This window comes from Sciurus carolinensis, chromosome 8, assembly GCF_902686445.1.
Source record: "Sciurus carolinensis chromosome 8, mSciCar1.2, whole genome shotgun sequence".
NCBI classification, from domain to species: Eukaryota; Metazoa; Chordata; class Mammalia; order Rodentia; family Sciuridae; genus Sciurus; species Sciurus carolinensis.
Genome location: NC_062220.1, coordinates 5774395 through 5801307, shown reverse-complemented (window position 1 = coordinate 5801307; position 26913 = coordinate 5774395). Strand labels below are relative to the sequence as shown.

General features: G+C 40.3%; 1 protein-coding gene across 1 annotated transcript in view; it reads right to left on the bottom strand.

Moving 5' to 3' along the window:
- Rheb (Ras homolog, mTORC1 binding) overlaps nucleotides 1-26913 on the bottom strand; it is a 48274-nt gene continuing 21361 nt past the window's right edge. Inside the window, exons 2-8 of the mRNA XM_047560972.1 lie at nucleotides 25492-25563; nucleotides 19067-19134; nucleotides 11317-11399; nucleotides 4497-4553; nucleotides 4330-4377; nucleotides 3570-3651; nucleotides 1-516 (exon numbers count right to left, since the gene is read on the bottom strand). Of these exons, the coding sequence (XP_047416928.1) occupies nucleotides 424-516; nucleotides 3570-3651; nucleotides 4330-4377; nucleotides 4497-4553; nucleotides 11317-11399; nucleotides 19067-19134; nucleotides 25492-25563 (503 nt within the window). The 3' untranslated portion in view covers nucleotides 1-423. The remainder of the gene's footprint in view (nucleotides 517-3569; nucleotides 3652-4329; nucleotides 4378-4496; nucleotides 4554-11316; nucleotides 11400-19066; nucleotides 19135-25491; nucleotides 25564-26913) is intronic.

The following is a 26913-nucleotide window of genomic DNA, read 5'->3' as shown; positions in this document are numbered from 1 at the left end:
TTAAGGTTTGCAGCTATTTATTTACAAGTATACATTTAACACAATGAAATAAACACTGATATATTGAAGCCTCCTAGTTAATAGTAGTGTAACAATATGTATCATTTGGATGATTACATTATTTTAAACAACAAACTACACTGAAAAATTAATGCCGATAAAATTCTTGGTCATAATATTATTAAGAAATACAATATATAAATTGAAAATATGATTGCTTAAAATTTGAACATGGAAGTGAACTCATTTGGACAGAGTCAGAGTTTAACATAATCTGAGGGTGGGGGAGGGCTCTGACCCAAATGATATCTTTCAGGTTAACAGAAGAAAAAAGAAGCATAGTTTATCTTAAAGGATATCGGGGCAGTTTGCTTCTTCAGGTAGAATGTATTCCCAGTGTCCTCAGGTTTTGCAGTAGAATCATTACATCACCGAGCATGAAGACTTTCCTTGTGAAGCTGCCCCATCAATTTTTTCTGCCTCCAATATTATCCTTCTAAATACATCAACAGCAGTCTGAAAAGAAAGAGAAGACCAGTTACAGAGCTAGTTTCAAGCAGACAGTCCTTTCACTGTGGATAGGACGAGGAAGTAGCTACCTACCGCCACGGCTGCAGGGTTCAAAGACGCCCCAGGACTTCAGGGCCTCCTCATTTGGACTCCCATCCTGTATGGCCGGCCCCACACCTTCCTCAGGGGCCTCTGGACCCTCAGGACCCCTCTTCACTGCTGGCTCTAATTCCCTTCGTAGACCTTGCTTTCCCTGCAGCTTTTCCTTCCTGTCCAAGCACCCAGGACTCCGGGAAGGGAGGCACTCTTGTTCTCCCTGCTCCCTCAGACCCTCTCTCCTGCACCGTCCAGAACTCCCAGCATGGACCCCCCTCTCTCACCTTCCGGTCGGCTTCTACAGCCCTGCACCCCAACCTGCCTCCCTGCAGTCCTGCTGGCAGCACCAGCACGTCACCCTCCTGACTCCTTTCAGTCCTGGGTCTCCTCTTTAATGACCGCCATCTCTATCCCAGCCTTGTGAACCCCACTGGTCCTATGAGAAGGCAGTCCCAGCTTGCATGGGCTAGGTAAACTGCCAGTCCCTTTCTTCAAATGCACCGTGACGATGAAGAAAATGCTGCTGCTGCAAAGGCCACAGGAGGGCCCAGCCCAGTGGCCATCATCAGCACACCACCCTCCCGTCACCCTACTTCAGGCACCTCACCACACCATTTCCTGGTCCCTTTTCTCCTGAACTCCCAGATTCTCACCCCACAGGCACCTGATGTCCTGATCCTACAGCCATCTCCTTGTCCTGCAGCTGCTGCCTATTCTTACTTTCCCCCAGGGCCAGCTTAGATTCCGCAGTTCACCCTTGTGGTCGCTGTACTCATCTCCCTTCCCTTCAAGTGTCCACCTGCAGAGTGCGCAGACACGGCCCAGGGGAACACACAGAAGGGCTGCTCACTCCACATCTGCGAGCAGGAACCTGGGGCACCCTGGGCGCTGCCCAGCAACCCAACCATAGCCCCACACTCATCAGTCTCCCAGAGGCAGGTTCTGGGCCTGGTTTTTTCCAGACTCCCCCGCTCTCAGCTTCGGCTGATAACCTGCTTGACATTTCACTGGCAACAGAAGCTCCATTCATGAGAGGACTCTGCATCCTCCGGACACCAAATGGACCCACCCACACACTCTGCCTTCCAGCCTGTTGGCATGAATGAGGTATTTGTGCTCCTGACGGATCTCAAGCAGGAACTGGACCCATCCCTCTCATCTAATCAAGGTCACTGGCTTTAAGATCACCTCAGTATCAGAAAGCACTGTGTGAGGACAAAGATGAGATCTGGGTCAGATTTAAATTTAGTCCTAGTTCTCTCATCATACAGAGAGATCTTGAGAAGTTATTTAACGTCTCTGGATCTTAATTTTCTCATTTCTAAAATGAGATAATTCAAGTACATAATCTTAAAGACAGAGCAGGCACCCAATGTTTAATTCTATTTAAAAAATGTAGCCATCTCTCATTTACTAATCTCAATATTTGTTATAAAAATTTTTTACTATCTATACTCCAGAACAGAACTGATTCAGATAAATCGCCTGCTACTGAACTTGGAAACTAATTATACAAATTGAATATCCTCCAGGAACATAGGAATGGAAGACATAGTGATCAAAGGATACCTGGGTTGATGAAAAACCTACCAGACATGAAAACATTGTACTCAACAGTACAGAGAATGTAAAGGTGAGTAAGACCCTCTTGGATCTCAGAGTGAATTAAGGGGTTAAGAGAAGAAATGACAATGTATTTCGGTGGATGAATCTGGAAGGGGCCAATGAGAAGATGAGACCTACACAGAGCCTTGAGGGCTAGAAATTTCATCATGGGGAACAGAGGAACAGGACCCAAGGTTGTCAGCCAACTGTCACTCTGCTGGCCTCGCTGAGCAGTAGCAGTCAGCCACTCTTGCTGGATTGGAGTTTCCTCAGAAAACGAAAACCTATTTATTTTACTGGAAGATAAAACAAGATCATATGTAGAAAGCACTTTATAAACTAGTCAACACCTCAAATGAGGAAGATAGGAAACAAGGGCATTTGATGCCATAGACAAGTACCTGCTGGGTTTAAGGGCACAAGAGAAGTAGGGAGTGACTAAGAAGCACAGGGACATGTGAGAGACCCTAGAGAGAAGTACAGAACTGGGTACTGGGGGCCCGAGGGCTGCTCCACACACAATGGCAGGAGCTGGCAGCTTGCCAGCAGGGGTGACATCACTGGTTTTCAGGTTTAACAAGTTCAGGGAGCAGAGAAGTGGTGAGAAAATGGAGGGCAGGAGATAAGCTCGGCCACCACCATGCGTATGCACTGAAGAACGAGTCCACACTAGAGCCATGGGGAAGAGACAAAGGCAAGTATGTGGAGCCCAGAGAATAGAACCAGCATCCTCCCTAGGACATGCTGCAGCCTAAACTGGTAACAACAGGGCTTCTAGTCATTTTTGTGTTAAAAATAGCAAATATATGACTTACTTTCATTCTACAGAAAAAGGGGGGAGGGAAGAATTACAAAATTAGTGCCAAAGTGATTTAGTTCTCACTGCATTTGTCTTATTTCTGTACTAACTCATGATAAGGAACAACATTAATATGTTCACAAAAGGTGAACATTTCCTCTACTATTCTGTTGACCCTATATTCTAGGTCCTATAAGAAGTAGACTACCCACTGAACTTATAAAAACATTAGTATCTTTCTAAAGCGAACCAAAGAAAGCTTGGTTATTAGAAATGATGTAAAGTGCAAATTGTGTGCCTATGATCCTAGCTATTCAGGAGGCTAAGGCAGGAGAACTGTAAGTTCAAGGCCAGCCTGGGCGACTTTGAGAGACCCTGTCTCAAAAAAGACAAAGAGCTGGGGATATAGCTCAGTAGAGAACTCTCCTGGATTCAATCCCCAGTACCACACACACACAAAATCAAAGAAAAATAAATGGCAGAAGGCTAAAGTTTAAAAGGGTTCAACCAAGACAGGGACTGAGAAGGTAGCACAAAATGAGTTTTGGAAACTACCTACCTGATTTTCCTTAGCAGAAGATTCCAAAAAAGCTGCATTCCAAGATTCTGCCAAAGCTTTCCCTTCTTCGTAACTGATCACCCTAACAGGAAAAAGAACATTACAATTCTTTATTGGATAAAACATAAATCATTAATTTATGAAACAGGCTCCACTTTGATCAATTTTCTTGTGAGGCAGAACCATATTCTGCTAGATACCGCCAAGAAGAAACAGAAGGGCATTGATTATGCCTGGGTTGGGGAACAGAAAAGACCTTGCCTTATGGGGGTTACCCACTCTCCAACAAGCTCTGGGTTCAGAGAACACAATGACATTTCCCAATACTCCAGTATCTCCTACAACTGCCTACTTCACAGCGGAGACCTGAGGGCTTGCAGTTCACTTGCGCTGAGCATAGGCTGCACACAGGGCCTCCTCCCTGCCACTGAGCTCCCTAGGCGTGTGGACCCTGTTCCCCTGTCATCACTGCAATCCCAGCCTCAGTACTTAAAGTATTTGGTGGAAACAATGAATGCTACCTTTGTCACAACAGATAATCTACACAGAGTGTTCTACACAGTCTGCTCTCTACTCCAGAGAAATGTGGTATTTACATTGTAGTTTTGCTTCTGCTGTGTATGACTGCAACACTTCTGAACAAAGAGAAACACTACAGCTAAAAATATTCTTCTCATCCTAACAATAAAAATGGCACCTCAAAGACTAAATCACCTTGGACTTGATCTTATAAATCAACGATGATTTAAAAGCAACATACCTTTCCATATGCAGGTCTTTCTTATTTCCAACCAACATAATAGGTATTCTATTTATAATAAAAAAATTAAAACAACAAAAAACAAACTAATTAGTGACAGATTTCATTGCTCAGAAGATGCTACAGTGAAGAGTATATAAACAAAAAGATAAAACAGTGCTACTTACTGTACTTTCCCCACCATATCCAATAATTTGCCATGGATAACTTTAATCACTTCAAAACTATAAGACAAAAAGCATGAAATCAGACATCTATAATGTTTTCAAATGTATAATGTTTATAGTGGGAAAAAAAAAATCAACTCACTATTTTAACATAAGCTGAACATAGAACTATTTGCCCTACCAATCCTTTCCACATGTATTTGATGCTCTTTCTTTGTAGTCTTGGGGATGGAACCCAGGGCCCTGTGCATGCTAGGCAAGTGCTCTCTCTCTTGCCCAGTCAGTAATCCTTACTGAGAATATTCAAAGGGAAACAGGTGAGACATTAAATGGGCAAGTTTAACAACATGCCAGGATACCAAACTTTAACCTCAACTCATCTAGTAAAGAACGAAGTATTTAAATAAAAACTGCAAGCACTTTCTGGGCTGCTGTGTCTTGGCACTCAGTCCTGACACGTCCTTTTGTTTACTAAGCACAGTCATTCTCCTGGTGATAGTAATCCTTGATTTTTGAATATAATCAATGTGCTGATGGTTCTAGGCTGGAGTTGGCTCTCACACATCTCTCAGACACAACTATGTATTCTACAATGAAACAAGGAAAACTTAAAATCTGTCTGTGGGATTATTTGTACCATTAACTGCTGGCAATCGGCCACAAACCAATCTTACCCTCACCCAGAAAGACAGTCATCAGCATTAGCCAGCATACCACAATCTACCTTCACAGCTGTCCAGAGTCAGACAACGCCGAGTAAGACCCAGAGTCCCTTTCCTCACCTGGCCCAGCTCTGAGCCTCCCCTACGGCAGCCTGCATCACTCGAGAGCCGCCCCTCCCTTCCAGGCCATGCTCAGCACAGCAGCCAGTGGGATCTGCAGCAGCAGCCTCCAATGGGCTCTGAACCTCAGCCCATTGACCTCTGACTCTACTTCCTTCTACCTCTTCCCCTCCTGCCATTCCTCTAGCACTGCCAAAACCTCTAGGTACCTTCCCAATACTTGGAATGCTCTTTCCCTTGAGATCCCCTCATTTCTTTCCAACTCTCCACTCCAGGGTCACTTAGAACTCTTCTGCTCACCCTACATGAATTCACAAATTTCCCCATACTTCTCATGCCCTTCTGCTTTCTGTATCTTGCTAGCGAGTCACAAATAGAAATAGAAATAATAAGCTCCATGAAGGAAGGGATTTGCTGGCTTTGTTCACTGTTGTCTTGAGCTTTGGAACAAGTATGCCTGGTGAATGCATTCGACAGTGCTATTTTAACCTATGCACATTGTTATTTAGGTAAAAACTAAAATAAACTTAATCGCCCTTCCCCCACCACAGGTCAACAACGGACAGTATCCCAAGCACTGTACGCTGCACTACAGAACCCTGGTTCCCTCAGAATGTGCTCCATTTGCCTGCATCTAAAGTAGCATGAGTTCTTGGAAGGAAGATGGTGGCCAGTCATGCGAGAGGCAGGTGAAAGGATGGATGGTAGGCAGTGGTAGTGTGGGGCTGCCCTGCTCCGGCAGCTACACTCTGTGCATTGTCCTAGGGTAAGGGCAGGGCCGAGCCACTTGATTCTAATACAAAGAATATGGTATAAGTAGCAGGAAGCCACTTCTAGGTTTAGGTTATTGGAGACTGTGGTTTTTATCTTGTTAGACATTCTCTGTCACTTCTTGTGTCCTGATACAAAGTACCACCTGGCAAAGTACTGAGGGTGGCCTCTGACCAGCAAAGAACTGAGAACTCAGTCCAACAACTCTCAAGGAACTGAAACCCAACAATGGCCACACCAATGAGCTTGAAAACACTGTTCCCTAGACAGTCATCTGCATAGGACAAAGTCCTAGCAGATTCCAACCCCTGACTCTGCAGTAGAGAACTGAGCTAAGCCACATCAGTGTTCCAGATCCACCAAAACAGAGAGATAAGTGTGTGTTGTTTTAAGCTGCAAAATTTTTGGATAATTTATTATGCATCAACAGACACCCTCATACAGACAATCTTTTAAAGGCAAGTAATCTCTACTTGTCTCCAAATATTGCTATTTTGTTTTGTGAAAGTAAAACAGCAATGGTTCTCTGTAGGTCTTAAAAGACCAAGTTAGGGCGATAGGAGAAGCCCACAGAAGGGGAGACTCAGAGTCCGTCAACACAAGGCAAAAAGCTATCCTGGCACAGACCGCGTGTGCACAGCAAGCCAAGAACTCCCTAGTCCACTCCAGTAATCCTACGAGTCCCATGGATTCACTTCAACCTCGCTGCAGATCTTGACTGGAAGTTTCACAGGCACGTATACCTCTCAATCGACCCCTGTTTAAATGACTGCAAGGCTGACAATAGGTGAGATGGTTTTGAATTAGGACATTATCAACTCAGTGGGTTTTTGAAAAGCTGCATTAAAAGAATTACATAATGCCTTGCACATGAGAAAGCACTCAGTAATATACACCTGTCCACCTGTCTGAGTTTTCAAGGTAACAGTACTTTCCTAATTGTGTGCTGCAGCTGGACCATTCTGAGAAACACTGTCAGTGCACCACAGCTGCCTCTAGTCAAAAAACATTATAGAAGGTCCACTTACTCCCCAACACCTGTCCATTCCAGTTAAATTCATCATAAAGTCATAATTTATACAATAAACTTTTGAAACATGAGCAAAGTTTTTTGTTTCCCTGAAAACTAAAAGCCAAATACTGTGGACGGATTTACTAGAGATATTGCTCCTTGGTGGACGCAGTGGTGCATGCCTGAAATCCCAGCTACTCAGGAAGCTGAAGCAGGAGCATCACAACTTCAAGGTCAGCCTCAGCAACCTAGCAAGACGAGACGCTGTCTCTAAAGGGCTGGAGGTGTAGTTCTGTGGTAACCACCCCCCCTGCACACACAAAAGAAAAAGAGACAAGACAGTGCTCCTTAAGAAGGCAAGAAGGTACAATTAAAAAAAAAAAAAAAAGGCAAGAAAGTGTGCCAAAACTGGGGGAAAAAAAAAAAAAAAACGGGGAGAAAATTGTACAAATCTGTAAACAGTCCAGAATTAGACTGTTTCACAAGTATCTCACTCTTAATAAACTGGACTGGAGATCACAACTGACACACATTCTGTACAGATGATTAAAAGGGAGACACAGACCATCAAATGAGCAAAATCAGACTCAAAAGCAATGATTTCAGAAGATTAATGGTTAAATATATATTTATGCTTTAAAAGATTATACCCCATTTATGTATTATCTATCAAAATGTATAAACACATTCTACTGTCATGTGCAACAAATTAGATAAAAAAAAAAAAAGTAAGATTCACGATCACCTTTTTGATTTTTTCCCCATTAACCACTTGTGTGTGTGTAGGAACTGAACCCAGAGGTGCTCTACCAACTGAACTGTACTCCAGTTCTTTTTATTTTTTGAGACAGGGTCAGTAAGTTGCTCAAGCTGGCCTTGACTTGAACTTGCAATTCTGCTGCCTTAGCCTCAGTTTTGAAAGTAAGTGGGATTCCAGGAGTGTGCTACCACTCCTGGACCATTAACCAAATTGTGTTTGTTTGTTTTTTGGGGGGGTACTAGTGATTGAACCCAGGGGCATTTAAAAACAGAGCCACATTACCCAGCCCTTTTTATTTTTTATGTTGAGACAAGGTCTTGCCAAGTTCCTGAGGTTGGTCTCAAACTTGCCCTACTCCTGGGATTGCAGTCGGGCATTGTCAAGTCCCACTAACCAATGTTGTAAGTATGTATCCCGAATGCCTCAGACAGGAGAAGTCTTCTCTTTAAACAGACCTAATTAATAGTTTACAAAGGTGACCCATCCAACATTGTCAGAGGGGATAAAAGAAAACCCGAACATTCTATTTTCCAAATCTGGGTTCTTTTACCCCCAGTACATTTTTTATTGTTTTCCTGAGGCTGGCTTTGAACTTTCCATCCTTCAGCCTCAGCTTCCTAAATTGCTGGGATTACAGGTTGTGTGCCACCACACCTGGCTCCATTTCTAGAAATTATAAAATGGAATGTGTTCTTCCTTTATACTTGGTCAGAAGAAACAATTCTACAGGGACTTCAAGATAAAAAGGAATAACTTGAGACTTCTATTTTGTTTCACAAAATAATGAACAATCATTATAATTTAGGTAAAGGCTGAATTCAATAAAGACAATAGTTCTGATTAACAAGTTGACATTTCCATAAGGTTGTATACAGGCTTCTTTAGAAAAAAAATAAACAGCACTCTTATTTTCTCATGTTTGAGATGTACTGAGAATGCTCATTAAACCATGGAAAGCATGACTTAAAAGAGAACATTCCTACTTCACAAGAAACATGGTCAGAACTTGCAAAGGTATACCACTTTTTTGACATGGGACACTTTTGTCCTCTGCTTTGGATTAGGTCAAACTTTCCTTAAACATACAAGATCCTTAGTGAGCAAGTTTTCATATTTTAAAATCTAGTTCAATGAATTTTCCCCAGCAACAAATACTGAGTTTTCAACTTGCATGTCATTTATTCTGTGGCCACCAAAAAAGGGAGAGTTAAAAAAAAAAAAAAAAAAAAAAAGAAAGAGACATATTAAGAACATTTTCTATTCACTATTTGAACTCCTCAGAGTGACAACTGGTAAAGTAATCAACATTATTTTTTTTTTAACTGTATTTACGAACAATGAAAATACCTGAATAGTGTTTTCCCAAGTAAATCAGAGAAATAATGGGAACACACAAACAAATTTGATCTTGTAGCATTCATCAGATTATTGGTATATTAAATTTGTTCTGGTCTAGACATTATGTGGTAGGTATATAAACTGAAAACTGTAAACTCAACAAATGAAGTCTGAACAAGAATTTTGTGTATAATATATAAATTCTAAAAATGCATAACTCAGATTAGAAAAAAATTTTAAGTAGTATGAAAAAAAGACTGACTGCTTTACTATTTAAGGCATCCAAGTCAAAAAGTAAATTATGTGGTACCAAATTAAAAAGTAGGCAGTGATTTTATGTATGAAATCCAATCCAAGCTTTGTTTATAGAGAAAAAAATAAAACATAGGTGAAAAAGTGTCCTCCTATTATTGAACAAGGAATCTTATACAACCACTTACTGTTTTCAAATAGTAAGAAATATGGGAAAATGTATAAGTAAAAATATAAAACCATAAACAAGAGAATGATCTACAGTGTAAAACAAAGACTGGAAAGAAACACTCCAAAGGCTAATAATATCTGCTTCGGTGTCCTACCACTTCCCGTTTCTTGAATTTCCCAGTTCTCTCTAAGGAACACATGGTGCTAATCCTCAATTTTGTTTCACTTGAAGACTTTCTCAGGGATTGGCAGCGTGGGGTCTATTTACATGAGTGGCCACAATATCCAAACAGCTTACAGTTAAATCTTAACACCTCAAAGTATGTTTCCCTGCTATGGAGAAAAATGTTAAGTAACACATTCATAGAGAAAAGGAGACTACAATTTTCACTGGCAGGACAGTGTGCAGTGACGAGGAGCCTAGACACTGTCCAACATGGCAGCTGTCAGTCACAAGTGGCTACTGAGCATAACTGAGGAAATGAATTTTTAATTGTAGCTAAATAGCCACGTGCAGCACACCCGACTTCCATCACTGCAGGAAGTTCTACTGCATTGTGCTGGCCTTGACTGTGGCATTGTAGACATGGATATGAATCACAACTGTCACATATGGTCTATGCCCCCCTGGGCAAGTTACTTTACCTCTTTGCCATTCGTTTCTTTCTACTAAAGGTAGAAACAAAACATTTCTGATCAAAGATTGTTTAAGGTAACAAATAATGTGTTATTAATAAAGCAGACTGCCTAGCAAACTCCCTCCACAGACGACACTTCCATCAAGTCGTAGAAGACAAGCTATTCCTAGAGCGCTGATGTCTGCTGCTACACAATCTACTTCTGTTCAAAGCCACAGGTTACTACTAGTGACAATATGTGCCAGTTTTGGCAATGGGAGATAACACAATAAATATATAAGTAGAGGAAACTAAATCCATTTTGGCAACAGAAACAGTGGCTTCATTTTATATACATGTGACCCTATTACATAAAGCCTTATTTCACAAATTCAAAGGATAAAGTATTCAACAAATTCAACTGCCCAAATTATATTGGATAATCTATTCCACATGAATATGGTGAAAACACAAAATGTAAAACCGATTTACATATACCCCCTACCTTTTCTCTTTTTTTGGTACTGGAGATTGAACTCAGGAGTGCCTAACAACTGGGCAATATCCCCAGCCTGTTGTTATTTTTTATTTTGAGCAGGGTCTCATTAAGTTGCGTATGCTGGCTTTGAACTCATCATCCTCTTGCCTCATGCCTCCTGAGGTATTGGGATTACAAGTGTGCACCTCCATGCCCAGCGCCCGCCCCCAACACAACTTTTCTGTGGTACTGGGATTGGGCCAGGGTCTCACTAAATTGCCCAGGCTGGCCTCAAACTTTCGAGCCTCCTGAATCACTGCAATTACAGATGTGTGCCACTGTACCCAACTGTATTTCTTCCCATTTTAATTAGAAGAAAACCTCAAGTCATGTTCTATCATTATCGAAGCAGCCTAAACTAAGAAAATAAAGATTTTATTGTATTAGTTTAACAGAACATGTAAGGAGGACATTAAAATTTCCCCTTAATAACCTGACTGTTCTAAAAGGGGGAAAAAAAAAAAGCACTAAAATACATTTAGTCTAATAATTTAGTCTAATTGTTACTACTACTAATTTAGCATAATCTTTTAAAAGGATTCATGCTATCTATGTGGAGCAAATAAACTGAAGTCTTACCTTTTGATTGATGTAACAGAATACACAAGAATATAACCATTAATATCTATGGAATATGTCTGAGGAAAAATGGAATATTCATCCTGTGGAAGAAAAAAATAGTTTTCACAGATCATAATAAACATCATTACCCAGTTTTTCACATATTACAGAAATCAAACAAAATCAAAGAAATATAAATAAACACAAAGTTTATTATCATCCTAGAAATACAGTCTGCATACTGAAGATTTAAGAATGGTTTAGAGGTGACAAAGTGCTTCACGCATTCATTCCTAAAGACTGGCTGTTCTACATTAATAGAAGGCTGACAGCACCATTAGTTCCTGGGAGAAGAGGATGGAAGGAATGCAGATGGCTGGCTCTATGTTCGCCTATCGAAGGACAAGCACTGCCACATCTCTCTTATGAATGGGAAGTCCAGAATTTCTTAGACCTCATAGGAAATTACAAGGCTGCTGGTTTATTCCATCTGTTTGTATTTTCACATTTTAACCTGTCAAATTATAGCTTGTCCTATTCTCTGCATGTCAAGTGGCCAGGACAACATTTTATGGGTTGTTTGAAAGCTGCTGCCACCCTTTGAGGGAGGAAGAGGAGAGAAAAGAACTACTAGAACCAATCAGTGTAACCAGACTTTTAAAGACCAAAAGAATTGAAAATTTAAATAAATAAATAAATAAATAATTAAAAAAAAAGTATTTCTGAACAAGTTCAGGAGTTAAAAACAAAAGTACACACTCTCAACAATGTATTAATCTCTACACTTATGAAGCAGTTTCACAAAACTTTGCTGTAGATACTGAATTGTGAAGTGTATAAAAAGTTGTGATGTAACATATTTTCATCAGCAGGAGGCACAGGTACCAACATTTCATTCTCAGTTGAATATAATTGTCATCGTACCACATATAACACGCACCTAAGCACTATCAGAGAAAACTCACCTCATGCCACCATCAGATCAAGCAGTGTCTGCTAACTTTGCAAACCCACAGTATGGTCACAACTACTGTTCATGCTCGCCCAGAATTATGGGTGTGGTGCCACACATCTGTAATCCCAGTTACCAAGGAGACTGAGGTAGGAGGATCCCAAGTGCAAAGTTAGCCTGGGCAACTTACGGAGACCCTATCTCAAAATAAAAGTTAAAAAGGGCTGGGGATGTAGTTCAGTGGTAGAGCACTTGCCTGGCATAAGCAAGGCCCTGGGTTCAATCCCTAGCATCACCCTCCACCCCCCCAAAAAAAGAAAAGAAAAAAATTTTTCTTCTTTGATTAAAAAAACAGTAGCTGTTAATCAGAATATGGTTTTTCTACTTCACAGAACTTACTATGTATGCAAAATTAAACCTCTATTATCATTATCAGCACTTTAATTAATCCAGTACTGAAGACTGAACCTACCATTGAGCTAAGCCCCTAAACCCATCTCCTTCCCCTTTTTTAGGTACTTCGGATTAAACCCTGAGACACTTAACCACTGAGACACAACCCCAGCCCTTTTTTGTATTTTATTTAGAGACAGGGTCTCACTGAGTTGCTCAGGGTTTCACTAAGTTGCTGAAGCTGGCTTTGGACTCAGATCCTCCCTGCCTCAGCCTCCCGAACCACTGGGCTTACAGGTGTATACACCACTGTGCCCAGCACCCCCGCCCACACCAGCCTTTTTAAATTTTTATTTTGAGACAGGACCTCATTAAATTGCCTGGGCTATCCTTGAATTTGCAATCCTGTTTCAACCTACAAAGTAGTGGGAATATAAGGGTGTGCCACGATGCCCCACTTAATATTGGCATTTCAAATCAGTAAGGATAAAAATGTATAGGTACAAGTACAGAGCTGTCTTGGGATGGATGGTTATGTTGAATCCGTAATATGCACTTTGGCAAAAATGTAGTTGAGAGCTATCAAATATTTAAAGATGAAAATTTAGTGTAAATGCAGAGATGAGAGATTTATTAAAAAAATCAAATAAATGAAAATTAACAAACTGCAGTGTGAAAATGTTCTTCATGGCTGAAATCTCAAACAGAGGCCATAAAAAGACAAACTAAGGGGCAGGGGATATAACTCAGTGGTAGAGCACCTGCTAATTAAGCCTGTGTAAGGTCCTTGTTTCAATCCCCAGCACTGTCAAAAAGAACAAAACCAAAACCAGACCAAACCAACCAACCAAACAAACAAACAAAAAAACCCCAAAACAAAAAGAAACTGAAAACAAAACAAACCTTACATGTCAGATTCCAGACGAACTGCTAATTTTCTTTAGCCTAGTAAGGGATCTCTAAAGTCAATAAGGAAAGACTAAGCATCCAATTTAAAAAAAAAAAAAAAAAAAAAAAAAAAAAAGGCAAAACACCCAGATAAAACAGGATAACTTACAGAAAGTGAAATACAAATATCCTCAGACATAAGAAAATAGCATCAAAGTCCCTTCTGTTAAAAAAAAAATTAAAATTACACTGAGGTGCTATTTTCCTCTATTAAATTGTCAAACATTTAAAGATTTGGTAACACATGGTGCTGTGGGGGGCTGGGAAGCAGGCACTTTCATTTGCTGATGGCAGAATGTAAACTGGCCTTATGCAATCTCACACCCAGTAGTTTTCTTACATTACATATAACTCTTTCTAATCTAAAAAGACACCTGGTGTGACACCTGAGATGTTTACGGCAGCACTGTTGGTGGTGGCAATACTGGCAACAACTTATCTGTTGATCACTAATTAATTTATATACAAACAACTGGATATTACATAGTCATGTGGGGGAGATGCCATAAATAGATGGAATAATGTAAAAGGAGACCTTGTGCTTAAAAAAAAAAAAAAAAAAAAAAAAAAAGAAAAACCTAACAATACTAATTTGCATATTCATGTATAAAATACTTTAGAAGCACATACCAAAAACAAAGAACAGGGGTTGTGGGAACAGTTAAGAGTGGAAAAGTCTTAAGTTTTCTATTTAATTTTTGTGCAAATTTTAGTTTTGTACCATGTGCATTTAAACTGATTTTTAAAAATTTTAAAAAGGCGAATTTGTTTCCATTTTAAATTTGACCGTTACTCATTGGCTTGTCATTGAATTATTTCAATTACTAAAATAGAACTTTTTCTCCTCAGAAGTGGGGATTGAACCCAGGGCTTCACACATGCTAAGAAAGTGCTTTACAATTGGGTCACATCCCCAGCCCTTTAAAAAACTTTTATTTTGAGCCACTTGCCTGGTCCTTTTAAAATTTATTCTATTTTATTATTATTATTTTTTTTAACAGATACTGCCTCTGGACTTATTTATACAAAAGCACAGGAGGACACCAGTCCCCACTGACCGGGGCTCAGGGGTCACACCAGTCCTCTGTCCTCTCATTCACAGAGGTTTTTACTACGGAGCCTTTTCAGGACCTGGGCGCCCTTGGGAGCGAAGCGGAAGCGGAAGCAGAAGCAGGAGCTGGAGTTGCAGCCTGAGTCTTGGCTTGGGCTTTGGCTGGCAGAGCCTGCGCTCCGTGGCCACAAGGGCACGAGCACACTTCCCGAGTTTGGGACGGGCAAGCAAGGCAAGGCCGCAAGCTTGAGGCTGGCGCTCTTTGGCATCTTGGGCTTAATCTCCTCAGGCTTTAGCAGGGCCTTGACGGCCTCAGCACTGGCACTCATGGTCTTGGTGATGTTTGCCTGCATCTTTTGCAGGCCCTTCTTGTGCTTCTTGGCAAAAAGCATATTTCTCAGGAACCTGGGGTCTACCCCTTAAGAGATTCACATCTTTGTGATCTGGGTTTCTAGGTTGTGAATGGTGTGGTTCTTGAACTTGGTCATGTCTGCACTGTAAGCCACTGCTCCTAGAGTGGTTGAGATGGAAGAGTTACTTTATTTTTGAGACAGGGTCCAAGTTGCCTGGGGTGGCTGTGAATTTGCAATCCTCCTACCTTCGCCTCCCAAGTAGCTAGGATGATAGGCTCACATTCTTACTTAAAAAATCATTTAAGGTATATGCTTTCACCTCAAAATGAAGTCAAGACAAAATATACAAACTAAAAAGTCCTATATTTAAATAATCTCATCATTATCCCTAGCTGGGCAATGAAACCACAGTGCTATACAGTCATGTACCAAGTGACAATGTTTTGATCAACAATGAATCACATATGTAATGGTGGTGCTGTGAAGATCATAACTGAGCTGAAAAATTCTGACCCCTTTATGGTGCTATAGATGCAGCCATCTTAACACAGTACAACACACTACTCGTATCTGTGGTGATACAGGTGGTTTTACATGACTGCACTTCGAATGCTGTTGTATAAAGATATACAGCACAGTCTCATAATCATTGATGAAGATGACAATGGTTACTGGTTTCTATGCTTACTATAATATGATTTTTAACTGAAAATTTAGAGTATACTCCTATTTATTTTAAAAGAGGGTTCGGGTGTAGCTCAGAGGTAGAGCATTTGCCCAGTATGTTCCAGGGTCTGAGTTCAAACTCCAGTACTCCTCCTCCCCCCACACACACATACAAGAGAAAGAAAACTCTAAAACAATATTCCCTATTACACTGCAGCAGCCTCATGTATCTCATGTTTACTGTGTCTCTGTCATTTTTCTCTTGGGTTGTTTTGTTCATAGCCCTAGAAACGAGTCTATGCTGCACACACCCACACACCCACACACCATAGGCTGAAGTAGACTATACAAGTGAAGTGTACTCTATGATGTCCACACAATGGCAAATGGCCTAATATTGAGTTTTTCAGAATGTGTCCCTATCTCGTACTGATTAAATACCACTTGCTATCTGTGCTGCAATTTAACAATGTATTAAATGTAATTTTACTCCTAAAATGAGTAACTACTGAACAAGTTTTCTATGGATTACGTGTTTTTCTTTTGAGGTGGATGGAATCTGACTGTGTTGCCCAGGCTAGTTAGGAACTCCTAGACTTGAGAGATTCTCCTGTGCACCTCCTGAGAAGTTGGGATGATAAGTGGACACCACTACACCAGGCTACATACTACTTTAAAAAGAATTTGCCCTTTCATCATTTCTCCCTACTATTATCAGTCTTAACCCCAGAACTAGCTCAGTATAAATATAAATGGAGGAGTTTCATTTTCACCAGGCTTTCTACAGAATGTGGGGTAGAACCATGGCAGAAGAAGTCAGTTATTTCACCCTCATGAATCATAAAAAAGCAGCAGCATATCTTTTTATTTTTACCTCCCAAATGAATATAACCGTTAAGAACTATTAGCTGCAGCGAGAACAAATTATTCAAAGTAGGCAAATATGGGTATACTTTGTGTAAACATTATTTAAATACTGTTTTCCAGTAATAACAGAACCCAAACACAGCTGTAATCTAACCACTGCTCCTGTCCTATCACATATCATATCCTTACCTCCTGAAGTGTGATTCTTTCAGTTTCATTATCCACATTACTTTATCATGAAAACGCTTGAAAATGTTTCAAGCATAGACTCTAGAGACAGACTCTAGGGTAGAACAGTACCTTTGAGTAACATGTCTTCTAAGTTGATAAGGAGAACCAGTATCAAGACATTTTCTGGGGGCTGGGGAGATAGCTCAGTTGGTAGAGTTCTTGCCTTGCAAGCACAAGGCCCTGGGTTCGATACCCAGCACCGCCAAAAAAAAAAAAAATTTCCTCTCTAGCTCTGCAGTGTCTAGAAAACTGTACTACCCCACTCATGGCTGTCAACATCAACTGCTATCACCTAGACCCCTTCCGGTCTCAGCCTAATTGTCCACAAAGGCAGATGCCACTGTCTCTGCCCCTTTAAAGAGGAAGATGAGGGCCCAGCAAGGCTCACTCACTTTGTTGAGGTCATTGGAAAAGAAATGCATCTCCAAGTCAGGCAGTGAAACTCCAGATCCCATACTCTAGACACCTGGGAAGCCCTAGATCCCTAATGGCCTGATATGAGTTCAATATGCAAGGACACAATTTATCAATTTACATCCTCACACGTACTTTTCAGAAGCTTAAATACGATCTTAAAGAAGATTTTAATTAAGGATATAAAAGCAAACCAGAATCTTAAAGCCAGAATCCCACTATAAATAGAAAGGCCACACTTATTGGCCCAGGATACTATAAGTTTACACCTGTTGTCATTACTAGCAGCACCCTCTCACACTAAATGTATCTTACTTCAGGTAATAAATGATCTAGTACCTTAATCATAAAGACAGACACAGAGTCCCATACAACTCCCTACCCAGAGACTCATTTCCACTAGTTCTAAGGGAAGTCTTGTCATTTAAGATACTGCTCCTGCACAGAGGCTAATACTGCTCCGTTCCAGTTAGCCCTAGTTTACATTCTGTCATAGAACCCGTACCTTGTAGGGCAGAGCCCACAATGGCTCTGCTTGAACAGGACTGCCAGAATGTCTGATTACTAAAGTGCATCATATCCACCACTCAGTATGGCCACGTGGGGTAAGCGAGGGAGCTGCATCCCACGGCACTATGTATCAGCTCAGAGATGGACACATTTGATTTATTTTTGTCTAAGCTTCCAGAATGCAAACTCCAGGGTTTCTCCAGGGCCAACACCACTCAGTATAGCTATTTCTTGTTTAATGAGGGGGACACATTTCCTTCTATATTCACTTCAGAACATAAAGAGGAGGGAATGCATTCCCAGCCCACAGGACACGTCACATTATTCTGGGTATACTCCAACTTCCCCAGGTTTCAGAAAGAAGTTTTTATTCAACATGGCAGACCAGATTATACCACTCACCTTACCGCTAGCCTGATCCTTTGTGATTATAAGATGCAGGGGCAGGAGAGTGAGGCACTGAAATCTCAGCTTCTTTAAACTCCCCATCCTCCAGCAAACAGGGACAGATTTAATCTAACAGAATGGTTTCTAGTAAAAGCGGTCCTGGGTGCCACGGAAACCAGGCAGCTAAGTTGTCAAAAGAACTTTTTTTTGTTTCCTGCAGTATTCTTCTTTCTTTCCCCTTGCTCCCAAGTCAGTTGTCCTGGTGATCCATTTTACACATCACTGCTACAATGATTAACCTGTGAGCATCCTTTTGGGGGTATAATTAAACTTGGGCAATTACCTACTGTCTAACAACTCAACTGATCCTCTCTAATCTAGTAATCACTTTCAAATCTGTTCTCATCATATAATCTAACTACATAAACTAAAGAGGACTCAAACTGGATTTTGGGCTCCGATTAAACCAGTTTTTCAGGGCCTAAGTCTATAAGTGTGACTAACTCTTTTTGCTCCTTACCCTTCCCATGCTGGACCCCTGTGCTTTTGCTCCTAATGCAGGGGAAGACATATAATGGAGGGATCACTGATGCAATTTCCTAATACAGAACTGAGAGGTTCAGAACAGAAAACCACCATCCTGCAGAAGTGTCAACCCTCACGATGCCAAGAACACACAATCCTAAAGTAGAAAACCAAGCAACTTGGAAACCTGCCACACATGTCTTAGAAAAGACAAAGCAGGGCTGGAGAGATAGCTCAGTTCGTAGAGTGCTTGCTTTGCAAGCACAAGGCTCTGGGTTCAATCCCAGCACCGCAAAAAAAAAAAAAAAGAAGAAAAAAAAAAAGAAAAAGAAAAAGCAGACAGCATATTAACATTCTGTTATACACAGAGCATGGGGGGTTTTCTTAGCATCACTGCCGTGTTTGGAACACTACTAGGCTGGGGCTGTCGGACATGCTGTGCGGGATTCTGAGGCTCCAAAGGTCACTTACTTGCCCAGCTGTGTCTACAAGTTGAAGATGATATTCTTGTCCATTTACTGTGATCAACTTTGTGAAAGCTACAGGGAAAAAGGGAATTATGTATTAGTTTAAATAAATTAACTCTAGACCACTTAAAGTTTGAATAATGGCAACTCATCAAGCAGAGGGTCCCCAATAATCAATCTTAAAAAAAGGTTCCATGAAATCAAAAGGAACGAGCCTTTGGAGTTATACAGATTCTCCCCTACTTCCATTATTTAACTAAGAATCACTCTGGCTGACCATTGTTCAACTTGGGTAAACCCTGAGTCTTTCAAAAGAAACTGTAATTAGACAATTGATATCCTAGAAAAAATAATTTAAACACTCTGTGATGAGTCTTTCCTCTTGTGAATAACTGAAATGTACTTCATAAAGTCTGAGGTCTGGAATGAATCAAAACCACAAAATTTCTCCATTAATTTATAGGTAATCTGGTGTCAGAGCACAAATAACTAATATTAATTGAAGTGCTAAGAATTTTGAGTACATAAAAATTTTTAAACAATTTTATCAACAGATACAGCAGCAATGGAACAGATGTTCTGTACTGAAGCCACCATTCCCTCTTCAAGATCAAAGCAATTCATCATCAACTACTTTACCCTATCAAGGGTGGTGGGGATCAGATTTTAATAACTTCGGGAAGTCCAGAATTCTAAGGAGACAGGCTCCAAACAAATATTCACAAAGGAGAGGGGAAAACCATCAACAGTAACTGAATATTAGAAAGTAACCACCTGAAACCCTAAAAGGAAGTTGTATACCCAGTCCCAACCTATCTCCTGGCTGGTCATTCCCTGTGATCAGAGCCAGGCAGCAGAATATACCCCTTGCACAGCTCAGAGAGGTCCCACTTCGTCTCACAGCCAAAAGAAGAAATGATTCAAGAAAACTAAGTTACAAGGAGCAAGACAGGAGATCCTATCTGAACTATAGGAGTTTCGCAGGGAGAGATGGTAGCCAACATCATCACACGCAATCCTCCAACCTTTTCTAAAATGATCATGTTGAGGAACCAGGTAAACCACATGAAAACTACAGTATTCAAGATGGGAAATGCCCTGTTCACTGATTCTAAGAAAGAATTATAAGGTATTTTTTGCATTGTAACTTTTCCAACTTGGGATCATTTGGCACTGCATGACGTTTAGGTCACTGTCAGTCAGTGGGCAGTCTGTTAGAGACCTTTCAGTCAGGTAGTCAAAAAGTGTACATTGCCAGGCACGGTGGTATCTGCCTGTAATCCCAGAGACTCGGGAAGCTGTGGCAGGATTCCAAATTTGAGGCCAGAATCGACAATTTAGCAAGACCCGTCTAAAGTAAAATAAAAGGGGCTCAATGGTACCAAGCCTCTGGGTTCAATCCCCCAGTGCCACCCCACCCTCCGCACAAGTGTGTTGATGAAAATTATGAAAAACACTGGTGAGTAACAGAACCAGTGATCCTCAATTAGAACTCAGCACAGATGGTTATGATGTGTAAATAAGTATCAGTACAAACTTCTGAAACAAATATCATTCGTTCATTCATGCATTCAAAAACCTACTTCTGAGAGTGCTGTGACTACCAGCAGCACTATTCTGTGTGCTTGGGATGCTACAGGTTCCTGACTGTGAGCTGACATGCCATGAAGAGACTCACATACCTACCCATCAGGCCTGGTATTCTGTCTGGGACAAGATCACCTGAGAGGTCACATAGCAAGTTAAAAAAAAAAAAAAAAAAAGTCAAAGTATCTAAAGTTAAAAAAGAAGGCAGCTAGGCAGGTAGCTAGCTGCAGAGTAATACAGGTTGGAAGAGTACAAGGTAACCTTAGGAGACACTGGATCTTTATTCTCTATGTGATGAGAAACCAAGGGTTTTGAGTAGGGGAGTAACCTGATCTGATTTATATCCTTAAGAGATCACTCTGGTAACACTGAATAACAGGTAAAAACAGACACAGGAATAGTCAGGCAGGAGCCCACAACATAGTGACCAATAATTCTGACTAAACAGACTGTCACTGATCTCTAAAAGATGACAGTGGTCTGGATCAGGGGCAGAAATTCTGGATGTGCTCAGGTGCAGAACCAAAAGGATTTTGACTGATTCGAAGTGAGCTGTGGGACAACAGAGTCGGGATGATTCTAAAATGTTTGGCTTTAACAATAAGGTAAAGAGCTTTTGCTTGATCCAGGAAAAGACTAGGAAGAAAATAGGGGCTGGGAGAAGAAGGGAATGAAGGGTTGGTTTGTAAGCTTGTGATGCTTATTAAATAATCAAGAAACAAGGGCAGTTAAATCAAGAATTCAAGAGCCCAGTGGAGAAGACAAGGCAGGGGATGCACTTTTGTGGGTCCACAGCAAACTGCAGGGGGAAGGTCATCAAAGAGAAAGAGCACAGAAAGGCCTGAGCGCAAGGCAACCTATACTGCACAAGACCAGTCAAGGAGCCTGGTGAGGTACTGGCCAGTAAGCTAAGAGCAAGAGGGCAGGAGATGTGAATAAAAGAAAGAAAATACTAACATTCAAGTAGGTCGTCACATATAAAGGATTTAAATTCCCCTACACAAAGCATAAAATGAAACCGAAGTCCTTCCATCTTGTCATGGGAAAGGGGCTCTACTGGTGCTGTAGAAAAAAATGGAAGAGCACGAAGACAGGCCAGACCAGCAGCGAGTCCTATTCTGCTCACTAATCCCCGCCAGGAGTAACGAATACATGGAAGCAGAAAGCTGGCTCTCTCTTGATATCACTCTTCTCGAGCCTTCTCTCCCCTCCTTTTTCAATTACTAGTGAAATTATTCTACTCCATTCTAAAACTTTCAAATTCCATTAAGCAGACTAATCGCTATTTACCAGTTGAGGCTACTAAGCAAGCTAATAGAGGTTGCTGAAACGTGGCATTTACAAAGTAAGATTTGTGTTACCGAAGTGTGCTCAGTACTATTTTAATCCATGTCCCACTGAAAAGTCTAGCAGCAGGCAAACTTGATAATGCTGCAAAATTCCTAGCTGGAATTTCCAATTTCTGACAGGAGCTTTCTCATTCATCAATAATGCTACCTTGAGATAGCAGAGGTTATAAACTACTGCCATTTTTGCTTTTAAATGATAAGCTCTCACTTGTTTGATTTCACAGTATCAATTAATTCTGTATTTTGTTAGATTAAAGTTATAGTAGATGACAAAGAACATCTGCATACGCAGTATTTCTGGCCTAAAAGTTTCCCCAAACTAGAAAATATGTGGTTTTATTCAAATCATTTTCTTATACCCCTATTGTTAAAGATGAGAGGGTCCCCAAATTTCTGCTTTTACAGTGATACTTCACCGAACTCTGTCATCACTGAATGCCTGCTATCAATAGCCTGTTCTCCCATTATAAAGATAACTGTAAAATAAACAGCTGGACAATTTTCCGACCTAGGAACTACTGCATTTTTAAAAATCAGAAAACCATCCACATATTCGTTACTAGCAATAAGTTCGCAATAACCTTTTCCTTTCTTTAGAATTCCCTGTTATTGCTAAACTGTTTTTCTACCAAATAGGGAAAGGGTAAAACAGAGGACTTTCCCTTTGGTAGTCTAACAGAAGCATGGTATTACTGTTTAAGTATGAGGTGGACCCTGGAGAGCTCATGTGAGACAATGCAGGAACATTGATCGGTGAAATGATTGGGAAAGCGATAACCTAACCAGTGAATTCATTCATTTGGTAAGTTAATAATCTGAAAAGATTAGTGGGTGGTAACAATAGGTGGGTGGGACATGGTTGGAGAAAGTGGTCAGGGGAAGTGCTTGGGGATTATATATTTCAATCTTTGGCTCCTCAGGTGCCTGGTTACTCGGAGGTGAGCAGCTTTCTGTCATGCCTGCTATGATGCTCCCTCTGCCTCACCTCTGGCTCAGAGTAATAGAGTTGGCTAACCATGGACTGAACCTCTGAAATCATGAGCCTAAAATAAACTTTTCTTCTTCTAAGTTGTTCTTGTCAGGTCATAGTGATGAAAAGCTGACTAACACAAAGAGTGGACAGAAAGTGAACAGAATTTCATGCTAGCATATGCCTCATGAACTCTCAAGGGAGACAAGTAATTTGACATTAATCTGCTCTTTCCTAAAAAGACTTTAATAAATAACATGAATTCATCTTTGAGATTTTTTTTAAAAAGCCTTCACTATTGAGCATTATAGGAAAAAATTTAAAAACATAATTAAAGATGATGTTGACACCATTAAGAAGTCAGTCTAGTCAAGTAAGGTGGTGTGTTGTCTATAGTCCCAGCTACTTGGGAGGACTGCTTGAGCCCAATAACTGGAGACTAGCTTGGATGACACAGCAAGACCTATCTCAAAAAAGGTAGGGTCATACCATTCTGTTTCTCAGATAATTCAATCAAGTTATGTAAGTTGTATTTATGTATGACACCATAACTTTCCTTCCAATTCAATTTTATTTTTTAAAATATTTTTTAGTTGTAGATGGACACAATACCTTGATTTTATTTATTTATTTTTATGTGGTGCTTAGGATTGAACCCAGTGCCTCACATGTGCTAGGCAGGTGCATTACCACTGACCTACAACCCCAGCCCACCAACTCAATTTTACATAGCACAGATCCAGAATTAGAAAAACCAGTGTTACAGGCAGAGTTACCAATAAAATGACCTTCTATTGTTCTATGAACAAAATTCCCAAATGAACCGTATCTTTTTAAGACGATAAAATCCCAATTTGCTATATTTAGCAAATATTAAAGTTAAGATCTTTGTTTTCTTATGTTCTTATTCCAGTGGATAGATAACCAAACCACTCCTTGTAGTTTTCAAATTAATGTGTTCATTAAACATGTTCACTATTCTCTTAAGTACCCAGCTAAATGCAACACAGGTCGCTTTCAGGACTTCTCTCTGCAGGTACCAGCAGGGGTTATTTCCAAAAGTGAGTCTTCTGAAGAGTAAGTTTAGCAAAGGACAGATTTCCTTCTCTGCCACCAGGATAGCAGGGCACAAAAGAAAAAAAAAAATTTTTTTTTTGAAGAAGTCATAAAAGATTTATTATCTTAGACTGTGTATAAAGATAGAAGGGTGGTATTACCACTCACTTTATTGGGATTTACAGATTGACAAAAGACAATTTTAAGCCAGCAGTTGGGCAAACTTTTCCTGTAAAGGGTTGGAGAGTAAATATTTCAGGCTTTGAAGGCCACACTGGCTCTGTTATAACTTTGCCATTTGAAATTTGGCCATTGTAGAACAAGAACAGTCAAAGATAATATAGTAAAGGAATGAGAATGGCAATAAAATGAATGCTCCAATAAAACTTTACTTATGGATGCTGAAACTTGAATTTCATATACTTTTCACATGTCACATACATCATTCTTTGAATGTTAAAAAAAATAATAAATTTCATTCTTAGCTTGAGCTGTACAAAAACAAACAGGGGCCTTTCTGACGTGCGTGCAGGCTGCACTCTGCAAAGCCTGTTATAAAGCAAAGCACTGAAGTATTTCTCTTGCAAGATGCAGGCATGAACCCAGCTGTTCAGTCCGCTTTATGTCTACCATGCCAGGAGGTTTTGATATATTCCACGTTTAAATATGTGTGTTCCTGGTGACAAATCTTAGATAAGTCCTGATCTCAAGAATCTGAGAAGACTGGTTCCAGGGTTTACCTAGGATTCTAAAATAGCCTGAAATAAGACCAGCTTCACTTCCAACTCAGCTTACCTGGATGCCATTATTTAGAATATCCTCTGTGGTCCTTAGAATTCTTATGGAAGATTTTGAAATCACGGATTAAAGCTGAACAAAGTAAAGGTTGTGGCTGATTCTGGTCGTCTGTGCTTTTTTCTGCACATGGCCTGAAATGCCAACAGGCTCCCTGAGCCAACTTCTTTTTAATGCTACAACTGTTCACTCCAACCCCAGAACAGCTCGTTTCTCTGCAGCTTCTTTCAAGTAGTTAGGGCTACAAGTGGTTGGGGGTGGCTAAGCTTCTGCAAGAGCAGGAGATAGGGTATGGAGTATTTACAGTAATTTTTTAAGCTTGAACTCTCTAAAAAGGCTACTTCAGAGAGGAAAGAGGAAAGGGTGGGAAAAAAAAAGTGCTCTCTATTCCTGTTTTCTTGAAGCATATTCTGGGTATGAACATTCGAGGAGAGGACCAGATTACTAGTGACTCGAGTAACAATTTCTACATGGCAGGGAATCTGGGCACTGAATGAAAAAAAATCATTCAGTGTAAAGTAGGTAAAGTTTCTGGAAGCTTTCTTTTATCCTAGTTGGAGAAACAGATTTAACTGAACATTCCCCTGCAATCAAGGCCTCCAGGAATACACAATGACCATTTGTATGCAAAAGAAGACTTCTCCACTTGTAAGTACTCAAAACAATACTTACTGTTTTCTATGGTTGGATCATAGGAGTCCACAAACTGGCCTTCAACAAACTGAATCGTCAATGAGGACTTCCCTAGGGAAGAGAACAAGATCTCAGCAAGTACTGGAATGTTAAGGTAGAAAAACAAATTCTGCTTTACAAAAAAAACCAAAACAAACAAAAAAAAACTCTAAAGATGAAAAAACTAAAGGTACCATGATCAGAAAACATATCTTTAATTATCATTTGAGCAATTTCAAAAAGCAAAATACATTTCCTTAGTTTGTTTTATATGAGAAAATTTTAAGCAATTAAGCCAAGACGAAACAATTGACCAACAAGCACATCACAAATCTTGTTAAATGCAAACTCTTCAAGGTCTAAACTAGGCTAATTTCCTTTGGTGTCCTTGAAATCTAGCTATTTAATTTTATTACGCAAATTTTAAAAATGTAGTTTCCATGTACTTTTATGTGGCTGTTAAGTGTTACAAGGTATAGTTTTCAAAAACAATAATAAGAAAACATGTAACACAAGTCTTTTATTTAAAAAACTCCTTAAGATAGAAGTCCTGTTACAATCATTCAGCATTAATGGCCTGCCTAGGAGTGTCTAGAAAATTAAGAAATGTTTTGGATTTCACAAAATTAGCAGTACTAACTGGGCCTACTAACACAAGAACTAGAGCCCTAACTTCCCACTCCTCTATTTGTTTTCTGAAATTTCTACTGTAGGACTTCAGAACAGGGTATGGAACTGTTTTGTAAAGAAACATGGAGAACTCAGTTAATTATGTTATCACCAAGAAGTACAAAGGTGTTCCTTCCTCATGTCACTTCTAAACCTTTCTCTTTCATATCCTCAGAACACTAAACACATGCTCCACATGCTTGCCATATTCACTTCCATCTCAAAAGGTATGTCAATCACACCTAGCACTGCTGGGGTCTGGCTTGTGCAAAACCATGGGGAGGCAGGCTCGAAGACTGTGAAAGGTTTTCACACCAAGGCATTCCTCACAGACTCAAAAATTAAATTGATTCATTAAAAAGTTGTAATAAAAGCAAGATCTGCTGGGAAACAGCTAGAAAAATCAAGAAACCAGCAGACCCATTGACCCCTGCTGCAGTCAGAAAGAATTCTCATCTCTGACCACAACCTACAGGCTCTGGCTGCCTCTCTGGCCCCTTCAGCCCCCAGGCTCCAGTCACATCCCTTGTGTTTCTGCAAAGTTCCTGCTGCCTTAGCCTCTTTACTCTCGACACCATCCCCCCAGATCTGAGTGTATGACTCACTTTTGTCACTCTGGTCTGAGCTCCAATGTCAGTTCTACAGAGAAGCCGTCTAGAGGACCACCTTAACAGTCAGTCTCATCTATCCTGTTTCACTTTTTCTTTCTACTTGAAGTTATCTGAAATTATCCTCTCATTGTTCACCAAATCA